The 19692-nt window shown below is 42.7% G+C and overlaps 1 protein-coding gene across 2 annotated transcripts in view; it reads right to left on the bottom strand.

The window, feature by feature from the left end:
- The window catches only part of HCF244 (NAD(P)-binding Rossmann-fold superfamily protein), a 468107-nt gene extending 448706 nt beyond the window's left edge, over positions 1 to 19401 (bottom strand). The window contains exon 1 of one of the 2 annotated variants that reach the window (XM_089394834.1): positions 19057 to 19401. In XM_089394834.1, the coding sequence (XP_089250960.1) occupies positions 19057 to 19324 (268 nt within the window). In that variant the 5' untranslated portion in view covers positions 19325 to 19401. The remainder of the gene's footprint in view (positions 1 to 19056) is intronic. The other variant, XM_089394835.1, reaches the window with a different exon arrangement.
- Between the last annotated feature and the right edge of the window lie 291 nt (positions 19402 to 19692).

The following is a 19692-nucleotide window of genomic DNA, read 5'->3' as shown; positions in this document are numbered from 1 at the left end:
TGATCTCAGAACACATGAACCATGAAGAATTTTAGGCACCGCGAGGCCATGGACTAGATTCCTGACCAGGGAAATCTATCCAAGGTCCTTCAACAATTTAAACTTTAGGCACTTGAATGCCATGGACTAGATTCCTGACCAGGGCAATCTATCCAAGTGGGAATAAGATGGACTAAAACTTTCAGCCTATCTAGGTACCATCAAGCTTACTTACTAACCATCAACCCAAGGATCCAGATGTGTATCTGAGGTCAGAGATCCATGACCAATGCCACCCTCCCTACTTCGGGAACTAGACATCAACACATACTGCCGACCAGATGTCCTCCCAGGCAATGTCTCACACACAAAGCCTCAACTACTGGATTATTCCAATCGATAACAAATCCTCCCCGATCAAACAGATCGGCAACAAATCTCTCTTGATCAAACTGATCGACAACCCTAAGCATTAAGAAAAGTCTTTCGGTAGAAATCACATAACATAAATTTTTGGCTGACGTGTTTCGAACCCTAAGCATGTAAAACATGCTATCAAACCTTCGAGAGATTTCACTGTACAAACAAAACCCCAATTAGTAGCAAACTTTCAAATGTACATAAATAGATACAAACCTCCGGGGTCTTCTAGACAACTAGATGTTGCTTCTCAACTTTTCACAGTAGGACTTAGAGCTTTCCCAATGAATCTTGACAGAAGATTCCTCAAACACATAGCTTCCATTCCTACTTCTCATGCAACAACATATTCCACAAATCGATCTGGCTTTTCTTATCTCAGTGGCCCTTCAAAATACATTCTCCAATTTCTTCTATCAATGTGATCATCATGATTATGATATGACCTCCCTCTCAACTAGGGAGATTCCTTTCATCCAAGCTCCCTCTCAAATTAGAGAGATTTATTTTATCCAAGCTCCCTCTTAACTTAGGGGGCTCAACTTCTTTTCTACTACATCGAAGAATCTTGCATGGCTTCCATCCTTCTTGCCAAAATTATCGTGACCAACATTATTCATATCATGTTTATCACATCAACTTTACTTTACGAACATCTTCACCATTTTGAAGATTATGGACTTGCACAACTTAGATAGCAAGAACAACCAAATCTATAGAAGCATAAAGTTAACCATATCAAAATCACGGAAGCATTCAAACTTAGTTACACACAAGAGACACATACTCTTCAACTTCTTGCTAGGGTTTTCGTCATAAACCCTAGACTATTTCATCAAGACTTTGAGTATTTCACAACCTTTATTACATCTAGAGTTTCAATGTTCCTTCCAAAGGTATGACATACCCTATTACAAGATATTGCAAACCCTAGAAACAATTCAGACAAATATAGATCGACAATGTATCTAACAACTTTCAGAATTCATATTTTAGACTTCCTACTAGAATTTCATACAAACCCTAGATCACATACATGAGATTTCAACAATCAAAACAAACCATAGCTTAATCCATAACATGACTAGCTTCCACTAGGGTTTGTTGCAAACCCTAGATTTTCTCAAATAATCAAACATCCATCATAACTAAAACTCAGATTTCAACAATCTTATACAAATCTCAAATTATCACATTGTCATCATATATCAGAGATTTGGACTTCTACTAAGGTTTGTTTACAAAACCCTAGAATTCACAAATACTATCATCCTAGAGAATCAAACTGCGGCTAGAGCTTAGTTCCAAACCCCAGGACTCATGACCATCAACAATTAGGTCAACTCATATATCTATGATTCCATCAACATGCACAAGCATATCATAACATGTGATAGTCAAACCCATCTACATAAATATCAATAAGAGTTAGACATATAACAAACTTGATCAGACTAGGGTTTGATTGGACAAACACACATATGCCAAGGATTTCATTTCTAAGACATTATATGGGTCTTGCTTATACATCCTACCAAACCCTAATGATCCAGGGTTTCAATGCAAAACATAGAAAACCCTAAAATACCAATACTTCAAAGGTTCGGGATTTCAGACATTACCATTCAACCCTAATAAGTTAGGGTTTCCATAACCATACCAAAACCCCAAACATGACATCTTCTTTAGACTTCATTAATAACCCTAAGTAGACTAGGGTTCCATACATAATCATCAACATACCCTTAAGTTAGGGTTTTCACAACGAACCTTTCTAGGGTTCCACAAGAATAATCAAAGATATGAGGAGGGTAGATTTATCTAATGATGAATCACCCAATAAAGAATCTTTAAGATTCAAGAAGCTAGACATAAAGATGTTAGTAATAGTTTATCAAGAATGAATATGGAGAGAGCAAGAACTTGTAATTCAAAACATACCTCTTATTTCTTAACAAACCTTGTAATTCCAATGCTTTGTTTGTGAGGCCTTCTTCCTTGAGTCTTCAGCAAGTTTTCCTAAACAAGGAACATATGAGTAGAAATGTGATTAGTATTTAATGCAAACAAAACTAGATAAGGAAAACTAAAAATGAAAATGGTAATAGGATTATTATTTTTGGAGGTTAGTGAGGGCTCCCTCCAAGCTTGAGGGATACCTATAACCTTAAGAACAAATAATAATAATAAAAACCCAAAATATGTTAAACTTGCAAAACACTGGAAATCAAAAAAGAAATAACTAAAGCTTAGATCAAAGGACTTTGTAGTGTAAGCCCCTTATATCCAGTTCTTCAGGCTTAGTTTTCTTTGGAGATCCTTCTTCAGCTACATTAGCTTGATCTTTGCTTCATTTCTTGTTCTTTGGATTTTTAGAACAATCACTTCTATAGCGACCCATCTTGTGGCATTGGTAGCATTATATCTTGGACATATCAACCTTCCTTCTTGGCCCTCTTGACTTCTTGGAGTGTCCTTTCTTGTGAGAAGCGGAGTATGCATTTGAGACCTTTTCTTCTTCGTTGTTGGATACTAAAGAAATTCTCATTTCTTCTTGGGTGCAAGCATTCCACAATTGTTGAAAGGTAGGAGCTTCTTTCCAACTATTGAGACCTGAAGAACTCCAAGTAGGTGGTAATCCCAATAGTGCAGTGATTACTAGCTCCTTTTCCGGTACAATTTCATCTATGGCTTGAAGTTCATCTCTAATCCTTGATATCCTTACAAATAAGGAAGCCACATTATCATCTTTGTAGTCCTTATAGTCCTTAACTCATTCTTCAAGCTTGCTACTTGACTGATTTTCCTGATAGTGAATAGTTTTGACAATGTTTCATACATTTCTTGAGCATGGTCTATATTGGAAATGTATGGGATAAGATTGTCCTTTATGCTTTCTACCATCAATGTCATAGCCAATATCTCCAATTATCTATACTTCACCTTATCTGCATCACTGGATCCTTCAGTAGGTTTCTTCACCTTTCCTTTGACCACATCCAAGACCTAGTTCTTTTCAAGAATGAAGTCAATCTTGTTCTTCCAAGACCTAAAGTTTGATGCTCCTTCCAACATGTTCTCACTCTTTATTGTGTTAGACATTGTCCTTGAAGATAGTGAGCTTCTTCTCTTATAAGAGCTCCTTATATGATCCCTATATCAATCTTTTAGATTCCTTTTAGTAGATACTCAAAGACTGTCTGTTTCCTCCTTTCACCTTAGCTCTGATACCATGTTAGAAAATTAGAAAGGCAGAAAGATTTTCTTATATAGATAATTACTTGTGATTCTTTTATCTTTATGTTCTTCTTTTATCTTTTAGTTCATCAAGCAATTACCAAAACAATAACACAAGGACAACAGATGTAGGTGGACAGCCAGGGCAAAACCCCTATCTAAGGGAAAACCCAGTCAACAATTCTTCCTTCAATAGTTTCTCGAGATAATCCAAGACTCTAGACCCAGACAGAGACTTCCTCCACACCAAGTCAGCCCTCAATCCTTCTTGCAAATGATAACCCTTTCAAAGCAACTTCGACCTAGTAGCATCAGCAACAGCTTCGACCCAATAGCAGTAGCAGCAGTAGCTTCAACCAAACTTGGAAGACTTCGATCTCCCTTGATACACCTCAGAACTGAGTGAGAGTTGTCCCAGAATTTCAATCTTGAGGCCTTCTATCTCTTTCCAAAAACTCGCACTTCTTTCCAACTCCTTTTCTAGCCCTTCACCAACTTCGCACTTTTCCAGCTTCCAGCTTCAGATATCAAACTCTGTGTGTGAGTGAGATACTCCAAATGAATTCGAACTGCCTTGTATTTATAGCCTTCCAGGGAGGTCGAATTACTTGTCTTAAGGCCGACTTGATCTTCTTGAGGCCGACTTGGTGTGGAAGAGACTAAATTCATTTTTGACTCAAAAATAATTCCTTTTACATGATCCGAAAGCCCAAGAAGGGTCTCTTTAATGTACAATGACTCTAATGACTTAGAATAAATCCTAGAAGTCCTCAATGGGGACTTTGACCTAAAACATGATGACCCAAGCATGAAACCCATGCTTTAATAAGTCATAATAATAATAATAATAATAATAATAATAAAAATTTCATTCTTTTGATAAATACATTTCATTGTGACTTCAATACATTTATGAAGACCGAACCTATTTACAAATTTCAACAGATGAGGGCTCCTATTTTGAACATATACGGCAGTGTTTGCAGCTTCTCCCCATAAGAAATTTGGCAGAGCTTGATCATGTACCATGGCACAAGTGGCTTCCATGATTGTTCGATTCTTTCTTTCAGCAACTCCATTTTGCTCAAGAGTGTATGGAACAGTTGTCTTCCTCTTAATGCCAACCTCTCTGGAAAAGTCATTGAATTCATTTGATTCATATTCGGTTCCATTGTCGGTCTTTAATATTTTTATCTTCTTCCCTATTTGATTTTCCACCAAGGCTTTGAAAGAATGGAACCATTTGAACACTTCATCCTTCTTCTTCAAGAAATAGATCCATGTTTTGTGAGAGAAGTCATCCACAAAAATTGCATAGTATAAGTATCCTCCCAATGATGTTACGAGCAACATACTAGATAGGTCATAATGGACCAATTGAAGAATATCAGTAGTTTGGCTTTCACTTGAAGGGAATGGTCCCCTTGTAAGTTTCCCAGTTGCACAACCCTGACAAACTCCTTCATGATTCATGTTGAACTCGGGCATACCTGTGACCATCTTCCTTACCCTAGGTAAGGCTTTGTAATGAAGGTGAGCAAATCTCTGATGCCATAATTCAGATTGAAGAGAAGTATTGCAAGTTAAGGCTCCCAAAGGACTTCCTCCAACTTGATAGAGACCTTCAACCCTAAATCCAAGTGTAAATGCATTTTTAGGGTTTCTTTGCCAAATACGTACCTTTCCATCAATGAATGCTACCTTGAAGCCTTTATCTTCCATCACAAAAATAGACACCAGGTTCTTCTTCAAATCGGGCACATACAATACTTCTTGTAGATGAATGGTTTGACCTTGATTTAAGTGAAGAGTGACAGTGCCTATCCCTTTCACGGGGTAGGTGGCATTGTCTCCAAGTATGATCTCCAAATTAGTCTTCTTTTCAACCAAATTTGAGAGGGCCTCCTTGTACCCAGTGAAGTGCCTTGAGGCTCCACTATTAATCAACCAATGATCCAAAGTTTCCGGAGGAGAGGCAGTAGATAGAGCAGAAATAAGATAAAATTCCTTTTGTTTTTCTACAGCATTACTTTCTTCATACTTGGAATTTCTCGTCCTTTTGGGAGGTCAATCATTTCCATATCGAGCAGCGGGAGCATTCCTCTTTCCTTTATTGTTGAAACTGTTGTTCCTTTGATTTTCATTGCATTTATTGTTGAAACTGTTGTTCCTTTGATTGTCATTGCCTTTATTGTTGTTGTTATTGTTGTCGTCATCCCTTGGAGTATCCTTGTTGTGAGGACACTCTCTAGCATAATGGCCAAACCTGTTGCAATTGTAGCACCTTCTTTTTCTTCCTTCTTTGAATCCCTTCTTGAATCCTTGACCTTGTCTTCTTAGACCAGTATTATTCTTCCTCTAAGAATGAGCGGAGAAGGCAGTGGGTTCATTTCCATTTGAGGGCTTGTCTCTCTCCATCATCCTTGTTTCTTCTTGAGTGCATCTAGTCAATAATTCATCGAAACTAGGAATCATGTCATTGTTGAGAATGGTTGTGTTAAACACATCCCATGATCTTGGAATACCTCCAAGTGCAATGAGAGTGAGCTCCTTGTCAGCAATAACTTCTCCAATAGATAGAAGGTCATTTTTTATTTGTGTGATCCTCATGAAGTAGGATTGGATAGACTCCCCTTTATCCATCTTGATGTCCTTCAACTTGTTCTTGAGAAAGAGAATTTGATTTGCATCATTTACTTTGAACATCCCAACTAGCTTATCATACATCTCATTAGATGTTTCCAAATCAGAAATATAGGCAACCAAATGCTTTTGAATGGAGTCTAAGATAACTTTCTTAACTTTGACCTCACCTTTTTTGTATTTAGTCTTTGCAGCAGCAGGTGCATTTGAAGGAGGCTCCACCACTCTTCCCTTCACACAGTCCATGGCATCATGCTCTTCCAAAGTGAAATCCAAAGCCATCTTCCATGCATGATAGTCAAATTTGTCCTTGAGCTTATCCTCAGATTTGAAGTAAGATGTAGTAGCCATTAGTCCAATAGTTGTATCCAACAGATCTCTCTTAGTGATTGTTTTTTCTCTCTCTTGCTTGGGCTTTGTCTTCACCTAAGCTCTGATACCATGTTAATTTTAGATAACAATGGTATGTTATATGCTTAGCACAATTACGTCAATGTTCCTTTAGCAACCCAATGACAATTTCAATTTAGATTTTCAATAGCAATCACATTAACCATTAAACGCAGTGACAGTAAAGTAGATAGAACATGAAACAAAATGCACAAGACAAGCCAAGACAAGGGGACACCAGATTTGGCGAATGCCAAGGAAAAACCCAATGTGGGGAAAACCCTTTGATCAAATCTTCTTATTATTATATCAAATGTTCAACAGAGAGAGAGTACAAAAATTGACTTGCCAAATCAAAGTCAAAACAACCCTGACAATTTTGCAGTCAACTGCAATCAAACTTCAGCCCTAACCAGAAAGTCAAAGATGGTCAACATAGCTGTCAAACTTGCCTCCTTGAGCTCGGTCAACCTCAATCAAATTCGGCCTTCCTTGTTGATCAAAATCAGCCCAAAACAGTCCAGTCAAATTTGGTCAAAGGAGAGACAGAATCTGCTGTAATTTTTTGCGGTCAAAGTTGCAGTCAACCCTGAAGTCAGCGCTAGTCAAACTGCTCAGATTTTCTTGATTTTTGTGCCCAAAAATGTGTCCTATAGAAACAGAAATAACCCTCCAAAAATCGCATTCAAAATAGGTCAAAGAGTCTCTGGTCAACATTGGTCAAACTTGGTCAGCTCTTGAAATTTTTGGCCCTGCAATTCAGTCCAGAAACTCATCCTTCTTGCCACACGTGTGAGAGAGAAGTTGTCCAATAGTTGTGTCATGTCCCTTCCCAAATACATTTGTAATAGGTTTATCTCTACACAATTTTGCACATTTTTGCCAAGGAAAAGGACCCAGCAATTTTGACTTAGGGACTTAGGAGAAATTTCGGCCAGATTAGATTGTTAGTGGAAGGTGGGGGCCACCCACGTTGGAATTCGAACTAGGCCATTAGAATGGCTTGGAGGGAATTCGAATAGCTGATTGGAGGGGCCCACGTGAGGCAAAGGAAGGCCCACGAAGTCATAAGGAGAAGGATGCTCTCACTTGGTCATTCATTCACTCTTGTACATCAAATTTACTTGATTGTTTGCTCGAGCTGCTTAGCCGAGTCAACTGGTTGTTCAGCCACGAATCTCTCAAGCGAGAGATTCAACCTTACCTTCGGGGGACTTCGAGTGCCACCCTAGGAAGGCAGTTCCACAGCATTTTCAAGAGTTCCGGGGAGTATCTACAACACAGTCACTCAGCTATATTTAGGGAGTGCGTATTTCTGGGCCAACAATGAGAACACGCAGAGGGAGATAGAGCCACCTTGGGTCAGCCATTAGCCAGAGGAGCCAAGGAATCTGAAGGACATTATTGGGCCAGCATTCAGGAAGAGTTTTGGGGTCACAGAAGGCAGCAAACCAGCAGTTCGAATTCCAGGCTTGGAGGACATCGCAGAGGGCCAATTCAGCAAATTCGTGGGTCTTGAGGGGAAGACATACAGCCGAAAACTCATCCGGAAAGGAAGGACATTTGTAGGAGGGATCATCTCAGAGTTTTGGGGCACTTTTCAGGACGATTTACAGCCTCATTCTAGCAGGCTGAGTTTTGCAGTTGCAGCTGAGGTTGGGCTCCTTGGGGGTCGAATTTCAGAAGTCTGAACCAGCTCAAACCCTTCCTGGGTTTTTCTGGGTTTAGGCCAAGGAGCAAGGAGCTGAAATCTCATAATTTTCTGAGCACGGGAAGCAGTGATTCTAGCCCTTCGAAGTCAACAGATAGTGTAGTTTCTGGGGCAACGCAATTCAATTTGGTGCAGTAGTTGAGGCAGCCTTCAGTTCAACATTTGCTCACCTGGGTTTTGTCATGCTTGTCCATTGAGACAAGCCCAGGTGCACCATTCTATTTTGATATTGTATTTTCCCTTGAAGAAGTAATAAAATGGCTCAGCAGTTCTCTATTTCCAACATTTTCATGGGTGCTTGATGTCTATTTCGTTTTTCTGATTGCTGGATTGTTTGCATGCTTTGTATATCACTTAAATTCCTGTTTAGGAACATTACAGTGGTATCAAAGCCTAGGTCTTGGCTTAGTTGTGGGGATTTTCTACTATGAGAGAAGGGGACCAGCAAAACATCACATACAAGACACAGAGGTACTGGAGCAGAGAAAGAGAGTTGGAAATCACTCCAGACACAGAGGACAGAGGGAAAGCAGTTGTAACAGAGGAAGATATGGTAGAGCCCAAGAGCAGGGAGGAGATGGCTTTTGACAGCCTCTTGAAGGCTTTGAATGATTTAGCGAAGGGCCAGAAAGAGATGTTGGAGGAGATAAAAATGCAGAACAAAGAGAGAACCACCCCTAGAGGATTCTTATTTGGGGAAACTTCTAGAGCCTCCCAGCAATTCGATCACCCTTCACCAACAGCACAACCCCCATCAGCTAGTGGGCCAACTCGAGCCACACTACCCTCTTTCGTACCTGTGGCACAGATCGAACCAGCAGGGGGTGAAGACCCCACACAGATGGGAGAACACTTTAGAGAGTGGCAATCTATGGGTGCAGACTTCAGGGAAGCACTCTCTTTCAGAGATTTCTGCAAGCTCAAGCAAAATGAGAAGAGCAAGGGCTATGGAGGACAGGGCACGTAGAGCTATGAGCTGCAGAGGACCATAGGGAGGATGTACTTCCCTACATTTGATGGCACTACCAAGTGCACTGCTAGGGCTTGGGTTGAGAAGATGGACACCTATTTCCAGCTCAACCGGATGACAAAGCTGGAAGCCATCAAGATGGCCACGCTGCACATGGAGGGGGAAGCCCATGATTGGTGGTTTCATGGTTTGGCCACCTTGGGGCATGCTAATGTGGCTTCATACGAGGATTTCACCAGGAGGGTGGTGGAACGCTTTGACCAGAGGATCCGGAGGCCCATTTTAGGGAGTTGGCCCAACTGCACCAAACATGCAACCCAGAGCAGTATATTTCGGAGTTTATGCGAGTTTCAGTGATGGTCTCAGACCTATTGGAGGCTCAAAGGGTATATACTTTCATAGAGGGCTTACTTGAGCCCCTGCATGGACTGGTGAAGTCACGCGACCCTCCACACTGCAGGAGGCAGTTATGTTCACTAGAAATCTACAGGGGACCATCCCCAAGACCAGAGCGCCTTTCCCTGCATGGACCCCTTTCCCACAGAAGGGGCATGACACTAGACCCCCGTCTCAGAGAACCAACCAAGGATAGGGACAGTTAGATGATGAGACACGGAAGGACCTCAGGAGGAGGAATTTATGCTTCACTTGTCGAGAGCCCTAGGCACCAGGCCATCGGTGCATTGCTGGCAAAGCACATTATATTGAGGTCTTTTCAGATAGTGACCAAGAGGATGAGTTGGAGCAGAAGTGTGGTGTGGGAGACGATGAGAGTCCGGCAGATAGGGGACCACCACCACCACCTCCACAGGGAGAGGCATCCTTTGCCCCATCTGGGGGAGTCCTTGCTTCTTTATGCGGGGCCCCCAAATTCTTAACATTGAGGATGAGAGGTACTATACAGGGACAACGGGTGTCAGTCTTGGTTGAGAGTGGGGCTACCCACAACTTCATAGATGCCCAATTGGTTCAGAGGAGGGGCCTCACCACGACTGAGTTTGAGGGCTTTTCAGTCCTAGTACCAGGTGACCATACCATGCAGTGCACTCGGTATGTGCCTGCTTTGACAGTAGTTATGGGGAACTACTCTATGACGAACCACTTCTTTGTGGTCGATGTGCCAGACACCAATGTGGTGATGGGTGTCCAGTGGTTGTACTCCCTTGGGTGAGTCACTACTGATTGGAAGAAACTGGAGATGGAGTTCATCGGGCCAGATGGCAAGTCAGTGGTCCTTAGAGGCATGCATTCATATCCACCCCAGACAGTCTCAGCGCATAGGATGGAGGCAGATCTGCGACATGGGGACATAGCATGGGCAGTGGAGCTGAGGGTTTCAAAGGTTGGGGGACAGGTCCAGCCACCACCTCCAGACATACAGGCCTTGTTGGACAAGTACGTAGTGGTGTTTGGGGATATTCCACTAAGGCAGCCGCTAGATAGGGGATTTGAGCACACCATTGAGCTAGAGCCGAGTGTGCAAGCAGTGATCACTACCCCTTATAGGCATCCTAAGGCCTATAAGGATGAGATTGAGAGGGCCATCAAAGAGTTGTTGGCATTGGGCCACATCAGGCCAAGTTCCAGTCCTTTTGCTTCTTCAGTAGTGTTGGTGAAGAAGAAGGATGGAACCTTGCGCATGTGCATTGACTACCGGAACCTCAATCGGAAGACTCTAAAGAACCGGTACCCCATCCCCCGCCTAGATGAGTTGATGGATGAGCTTAGAGGAGCCAAGTACTTCTCTAAGATAGATCTACGTTCGGGGTACCACCAAATCAAGGTGAGGGATCAGGACATCCCCAAGACAGCTTTTCGGTGCCATTATGGGCACTTCGAGTTCCTAGTCATGCCATTTGGGTTGACCAACACTCCGGCTACATTCCATTCGTGTATGAACCATGTCTTCCGGAGGCAGTTGAGGAGATTTGTGTTGGTTTTCTTCGACAATGTCTTGATTTATACAGGACTTGGGAGGAGCATCTCCAGCACCTGGAGGAGGTGTTGCGTATTTTGGAGGAGCAACAGTTTTATGCCAAACTGTCCAAGTGCAAGTTTGGCCTGGCAGAGATGCTCTACTTAGGGCATATCATTGGTGCAAATGGGGTGAAGTTCCATGAGGAGAAGATACGAGCTATCCATGATTGGCTAGTACCCAGAGATGTGACAGCATTGAGGGGCTTCTTGGGTATCCACACTTATTACCGGAAGTTTGTTAAGGGGTTTTCACAGTTGGCAGCACCCCTGACAGATTTGACCAAGAGAGGGGCTTTCGCATGGACTGATGGGGCACAGGCAGCTTTTGATCGCCTCAGGAAGGTGATGAGCAGTTGTCTGGTTTTAGCACTTCCAGATTTTTCCCAAGCCTTCACCGTGAAGTGCGATGCATCCGAGGAGGGAGTTGGAGCAGTATCATCATAGGATGGGCACCACATTGCGTTCGAGAGTCGAAAGCTCTTACCACATGAGCGGTCATATTCTATATATGACAAAGAGATGCTAGCCATCATGCATGCATTGGCCAAATTCTGAGAGTATTTGGTTGGCAATAGGTTTCGGGTGAAGACTGATCACAACAGTCTTCATCACTTCATGGGGCAGCAGGACCTCAACGACAGGCAGCAAAGATGGGCCAGCAAGGTGCATGCTTATGGCTTCGACATAGAATATGTGCAGGCACAGCACAATGTGGTGACCAATGCTCTATCACAGAGACTCACAGGCCTATCACTCATGAGCATCTACCATGATTGGAAGGCCCAGCTATTGGTGGAGTACTCCAAGGACAAGAGGGCATGCGAGATTCTGGACGGTGCCCACACAAATGAGCGCTACCGGGTGATGGACGAGGCCATCTACTACAAGGGGCACATATTCTGGTGCCCAACTCGCAGTTGAGGGAGAGAGTGCTCCAGGCAGCACATGACTCGCCATTGTCAGGGCATCAGGGGTTCCAGAAAACATACATGGTAGTCAAGAAGAGATTCACATGGAAGGGCCTCAAGGGGACGTGTTGAAGCACGTACAAGAGTGTGAGGCATGTCAGAGGAACAAGGGGGGGTTGATTCAACCTGGAGGATTGTTACGGTCATTTCCCATCCCCAAGGGGAAATGGGAAAGTATATCCATGGATTTCATCACCGAGCTCCCCACAGTGTAGGGCAAGGACTACATTTTTGTAGTGGTCGACCGGTTGACCAAGTATGCCCACTTTTTCGCCATCCCCACCAGGTATTCGGCTGAACATGTTGCAGAGTTTTCCTTTACGGAGATCTTCCGATTACACGGGCTTCCTAAGAACATTGTGAGTGACAAGGATAGCAGGTTCATGGGAGGCCCCTGGCAGGAGCTTTTCAAGTTGGTCGGTACCGAGCTCACTCCTAGCACGAGCTAGCACCCCCAGACAGATGGCCAGACAGAGCGAGTTAATTAGTGACTGGAGGGGTATCTGAGGAACTACGTGACTAGACAGCAGAGGGCTTGGATCCGGTGGCTGCATTTGGGCGAGTATTGCTACAACACCACCCACCACATGTCCATCGGTATGACTCCTTTCCGTGCCTTGTATGGTTATGATGCATTATCTTTTGCTGATGTTGTTTTTGGAGACAGTCGGGCCCCAAAGGCCAAAGATTGGATCCAAGAGAGCCAAGACATCCTCAAGGCTCTCAAGGATAACTTAGTGACAGCACAGAACCAGCAGAAGGTGTATGCAGATCAGCACCGGACCGAGAGACATTTCGAGGAGGGGGATTTGGTGTACCTCTGGTTACAGCCATACAGGCAGTCCATGTTGAAGCAAAAGGGGGCCGAGAAGCTACAACCCCGCTTCTATGGGCCATACCGGGTGATCAGGCGAGTTGGGGAGGTGGCCTACGAGCTGGAGCTGCCTCCAGGGAGCAGGATTCACAATATATTCCATGTCTCGTGCCTTAAAAAGGTGTTGGGGCAACAGGTGATAGCAGCAGTAGAGTTACCCCCATTGGATGATGAGGGGCACTTGGTTTTGGAGCCTGAGACCACCCTGGAGAGGAAGGAGAGGAAGCTGAGGAGCAGGACCATCAGGGAGTTCTTGGTAAGCTGGAAGAACTTACCAGATGAGGATGCCACCTGGGAGGGTGAGCACATTTTAGAGCACCCAACTCTGAAGTTGCTTGAGGGCAAGCAACATTTGGGAGGGGAGGACTGTCATGTCCCTTCCCAAATACATTTGTAGCAGGTTTATCTCTACAAAATTTTGCATATTTTTTGCCAAGGAAAAGGACCCAGCAGTTTCGACTTAGGAAATTAGGAGAAATTTCAGCCATATTAGATTGTTAGTGGAAGATGGGGGCCACCCACGTTGGAATTCGAACTAGGCCATTCCAATGGATTGGAGGGAATTCGAATAGTTGATTGGAGGGGCCCACATGAGGCAAAGGAACGCCCACAAAGTCATAAGGAGAAGGAGACTCTCACTTGGTCATTCATTCACTCTTGTACATCGAATTTACTTGATTGTTTGGTCGAGCTACTTAGCCGAGTCAACTGGTTGTTCAGCCATGAATCTCTCAAGCGGGAGATTCAACCTTACCTTCGGGGGACTTCGAGTGCCACCCTAGGAAGGCAGTTCCACAGCATTTTCAGGAGTTCTGGGGAGTATCTACAATACGGTCACTCAGCTATATTCAGGGAGTGTGTATTTTTGGGACAACAATGAGAACACGTAGAGAGAGATAGAGCCACCTTGGGTCAGCCATTAGCCTGAGGAGCCAAGGAATCTGAAGAACATTATTGGGCCAGCATTCAAGAAGAGTTTTGGGGTCACAGAAGGCAGCACACCAGTAGTTCGAATTCCAGGCTTGGAGGACATCGCATAGGGCCAGTTCAGCAAATTCGTGGGTCTTGAGGGGAAGAGATACAGTCGGAAACTCATCTGGGAAGGAAGGACATTTGTAGGAGGGATCATCTCAAAGTTTTGGGGCACTTTTCAGGAGGATTTACAGCCTCAGTCCAGCAGGCCAAGTTTTGCAGTTGCAGCTGAGGTTGGGCTCCTTGGGGTTCGAATTTCAGAAGTCTGAACTGTTGATTTGTGGTCGCATCAGATTTGTTGTAGCCATGAAAATTGGTGGAGAGGCTAAGGCACATGAGATATCCAAGACCCAGAAATCGTTTGGGGAAATTCCACCTGGATGGAGAGATATTAAAATAATTAATATTTTTAATGGGGTTCCTAAGTATAAACTTAGGAAAACTAAAATTTTAATGTGTATTAATATAATATGGGTGAGAAAGTTCTAAATGACAATGATCAAGCCAAATCTAATCTTAGCTGTTGATTAGGGACTTAATCTCGGTCGTTGAATCGTCAACAGGAAAAGTATAAGAGGAGGCTTGAGGGTCAGTTGGAGATACACCAAGTTGATCAAGCATTCGATTTTATGGGGCAGGGTTTGTTGAGAAATCGAGTTAGTGATCTGTTGTAGTGAGGGGCAGTTCAGTAGAAGGCCGAGAAATTAGAATACATATCAGAGAGGCAGAGAAAGTACCGGAGAGACAGCGCAAAGCCTTGGAACGCTGACGCAAAGGCTAAGGAGGCCAATGTTGGTGATGCAGAGGGCCTAGAGGCTGACACAGAAGCAGCAGAGGTTGCGTAGAGGCTAGCAAAGCTGCGCTGAGCTGAAGAGGTAGCGTTGAGGGATTTTCATGGGGCAAACTGGGAGCTGAGAGGCAAACGCAGAGCAGAAGAGGGTGACGCAGTCCCTATAGGGTGACACATTTCCAAAGGGAACCTTGGAGCAGCTTTCGCTGTCCAGCTAAGGAACTGTCGAAGTTGCTGTGGGATCAATCATCCAGTTGCTGATCAGCCGGAATATCTGTCTCCGAGGAGAGGTAATTTTGTTGAGGAAATTCTCTAAAGGGTGAGCCATTTCTAGCACCCTAGTTGTATTCAGAAAACTGCATAATAATAAAACCCTCGTATCTATTGCATCGGTTTTCCCACATTGGGTTCAAACCCTTCCTGGGTTTTTCTGGGTTTAGGCCAAGGAGCAAGGAGCTGAAATCTCATATTTTTCTGAGCACGGGAAGCAGTGATTCCAGCCCTTCGAAGTCAACAAACAGTGCAGTTTCTGGGGCAACGCGGTTCAGTTTGGTGCAGCAATTGAGGCAGCCTTTAGTTCAGCATTTGGTCACCTGGGTTTTGTCATGCTTGTCCATTGAGACAAGCCCAGGTGCACCATTCTATTTTTCTATTGTATTTTCCCTTAAAGAAGTAATAAAATGGCTCAGCAGTTCTCTATTTCCAGCATTTTCATGGGTGCTTGATGTCTATTTCACTTTTCTAATTGCTGGATTGTTTGCATGCTTTGTATATCACTTAAATTCTTGTTTAGGAACATTACAACTTGTACGAACCAATGAGAGAAGGAGAGAGAAGAATATGTGAGTGACAATGATGCCAAATGAGGTGAGAAGTCACTTGTATTTATACAAGTCGTTGAGGGTGAAGAGTCATGTCTATTGGGCTTGATGAGACTACATGATGATGTAGCCGACCTAAACAATTTGCACATGTGTGGGAATAAATTCAAAATCACACTTCTACTTGTCCAAATTAGATGATCTTTATATCAATTTTGGTCCTCTCGAAAAAGGAATTTAATGTAATCATCATCTCCATCAAATGAGTTGTCCCAAGGTGGAATTTGGCCCTAGTTGCCAATTGTAACAAATCTCAACTTGAAGTTGTCTTTCTTTCAATCCTCCCAAGAGATGTTCAATGAAGTACTTAAAGGAAATTCACTATCTTCCAATCATGCCTTAGAAAATGGAAATTCTCCTTTATTTATAGGCTTCTATCATCTATAAACCCTAAACTAGAGTTTATATTTTTAGGGTTCAAAGATGAAAAAATAATATTTTAAACCCATGAATCATCCAACTAGGTAGGGTGCACCATGCTCAGTACCTCCAAGCTTTTAGGGCTCTTTCCACCCTAGCATATCTCTTCATTGACGTTTAGGGCTCTCCAACTCCAATGCTCCTCTTATCCATGAAATTATGTCTTATTTTATCCCTCATATGTTTATTTTTAAGTCGGTACCTCTTTCCTCTTTGATTTGACAAAAACCCCTTGAGTAGATCCATGTTTCCACTTGTCATCTTTCTATTCAATGAGATCCCCTTAAAGTATGCATTTGCTTTTTATTTGAGAGTTTGACCATGTGAAAAACGCCACATGGCATCTCCTCATGCAAAGAGCGTGCCTCCAAATATGTCAAACATGCCTCAAATGATGTGTCATGCCCCAAGAGACCTTCTAGACTCCCCTAGATACCTTCTTGAAGACGGTTTTCCCATTACAACAGTAGATTCATGACCAATCAACAAAGATTTCACACTTGGAATCGAACATTCTTCATCAAATGGGCCCCTTTAACCATGCAGGTGTATTTCAATGCCACATGGCACCTCTCCAAGGAAGGCATTTCTCCCTTGGACCTTGTTTTGACCCATAGCTTACAATAAATGCCTCGGGCATTTCCCTAGGAGGGAATTCTTCATCGAGGTCCTTTCCAACTCGTATCATCTATCCATGTGGTCCTAGGACCAATCACCATGGGTACCATCTATGTGTAGGGTACTCCATCAATGCTATAAACAAAATAGTAATGTAGATCATTGGAACAAACATGTGTGAAAGTGCTCAAATGGTAACCGCACAGTGAAATATCAATGTTCCACCATGTTTCTAGGACACAAGATCAAGGAAACGCACATGGGAGCAGGTGCCCAAACATCTCACTTTTCAAGGGGGCTGTCCAAAAGCCCCCCTTTTACAAGACACGTTTCGCACATTGGCCAAACAGTTCAATGTGCGTTTCCCCACATTTTGGAAAAAGGGGGACAAAGCAAAACAGTTTTTCAAGCGCCTCCCACTCCTAGGAGCTTGGGAAGCGTGGGGGCACATCCGCAAGAACACTATGAAATATGCCTCCAAAGGACCCTCCATCTAGCCAACAATACCCCCTAGTTCTTGACACCTTTGTTTTTTCTCCAAATGAATGGTGCTCATGCAAGATAGAACAAGGTGCATGGCTTCCAAGACTCTCCTTGGAACCCGTAATTATCATTGAGCTTTCATGCATTCCCTACTCTGCTAGTGATAGAAAGATGTCAGTGAAGATGAGAAATAAGCCATGCATTTTCAAACGGTAACATACACATACATTCAATCCAACTACATGGACTTCAAACAATAGATACAACTTTTCCTCCACCAATAATTCCAGCGAGTACACCAACTTGCATAGGCATAGACATAAGGGCATGAAAAACCTCAAACTAGTGGTTTTATTCGAGATAATGCAGTGCTTTCACTTAAGATTAAGTCAATGGATGAACCAATAATAGCTCGGTAACTGATCCAATAAATAGAACTCACTATGGCCATGGAGAAAAATCTCTTGGTCCTGTTTCCCAAACTTTTTATTATGCAAAAATGTCAAAATTTTCAGGATATTATCATTGCAAATGATTATCTTTGTAGTCTTGAACTATGGCTAGTCACGTAAACTAAGTAATTAAATAAAATGTACAAAGTCAGTTTTCCAATCCACCAACTTGAAAGTTGATGGGTGCCATGAAAGAGGACTGAGGCGGATGGCCCAACAATGGCAGAAAATGCAAGACAATGGAAGGTGAAAAAATTAACCCTTCAAACAGATTGTCGCCCAACAAAAAGTTCAGAGAATGAAAACCAAAGCTGGGCCTCAACCATAGTGTGCTGCATCTAATGTTCCTAAGCAAGCAGGTGTTTACCCACGCAAAAGTTTTGGTGCAGAGAACTTCATCAGCACCATGGATAAGCTTGGAACGGGCATCAAGGATTAAGGTGCTGCTTTTTTCATTGACATTAAAGGAGATCCTTTGTTGCAGGAGAAAAAAAAAATTGGGCGACCCTGATAGTGACCTTAGAGATAATCCTGTTGGAGGCAGAACGATTGCAAGTTGATATTCTATTTCATCTATGGTTAATGTCGTCGGATTCAGACATCTGAAAGTGGTATGCAAAAAGCTGGTAGCCTTACAGGTTGGAGGCTTGGATAAGACTACCGTTGTCCATAGAGAAAATATATTTTGAGTTGTTCTCTAATGTCTATCTAGGACATAATACTTATTACACAAACTCTTTGAAGTTCATGCAGTAACAGATAGTATCTTAGGTCAATCATTTTACCCATTTGGTGTCCAGATGTAAATCGATTATAAAGTTCAAATATTAGTTTCTTTATCTATGGTGGGCGTTCAGATTGTCATTAAAAGGGTTATTGAGTGCAATCTGACTTCATTCTTAAAATTCTGCCATTGCGCAGTTTTGAGTATGATAGTTTTTAATGGAAGCAATCTATTCACAATTTGCAATTCCCACTGTTTTAACAGCCTGGTATAGAGGCTAGTAAGTAGCATTTACCAACCTTTGAAAACAAGATCAATTCCCACTAGTTATCAAATGCAAAACATGAGAACAATGCAGATTCCAAGGCCCAGAGGCAGATTGCCAAGGTATTCAGTAGAACAGAGTATGAAGCACATAGGGGTTCGGGTTTTGTAGCCATGAGTCGGCAAATCCATGAGGGAAATTTGAAAATGACCGCTAACCACACATAATATTTAGTTTGAGACAATATGTATAAGAAAGAAAGAAATTGTTGCTCTGGCCTACTTCGATAACAGGAGCCGTTGCTTTTGTCTGGTAAGAAGGCAACATGGAGCTTTGGAAAATTGCCCCAGAAAGAAGACCTCTGCTTCCATGAAGTTTCCCCCACGACGCCGAAATTCATAAGCTTCTGCTCGGTGGTAGAAGGAATATGAAGCTGCTGATGACCACATTTTCCTGTTAAAGTTAATGTCGCCATTGCCATCTCTGTGGAAGAGGAAATGCAGTAGAGTTGAACAGATTGGATTGGTTTGGTTAGAAGGCGTGCCACCATAGTGTGTCTACATTCATACTGAGGTTGGGTAAAATTAAGATTTTGACATGAGGGTGGCTAAGCAGGATATTGAGCGACTTCCATTTAGCCACGTCAATTATATGTAGGATGGAATGAGCTTCAAATCGTTTTTCGATCAAAATGGAAGTTGCCTATAATTACATTGGGCGTGCCTAAGAATGTTGGCTTCCTTTTCAAAGTTAAAAGTGATGCATTATCTTGAACCAAATTATCGTACAATGTAAGTGGGTAAATGGGTTACCATTGGAGATAAAATTTGTTTTCTAGATGTCTAATTTTTTCCAAATCTTTACTAACTAAGCCAATATCCCTAATATTTATGGGTTTTAACTTGTTTTTACCACATA

The sequence above is a fragment of the Pinus tabuliformis genome, chromosome 1_2 (genome assembly GCF_031772625.1).
Source record: "Pinus tabuliformis cultivar Carrire ecotype Pingquan chromosome 1_2, CPIR1, whole genome shotgun sequence".
In the NCBI taxonomy this organism is placed as follows: Eukaryota; Viridiplantae; Streptophyta; class Pinopsida; order Pinales; family Pinaceae; genus Pinus; species Pinus tabuliformis.
This window is presented reverse-complemented; position numbering and strand designations above follow the sequence as displayed.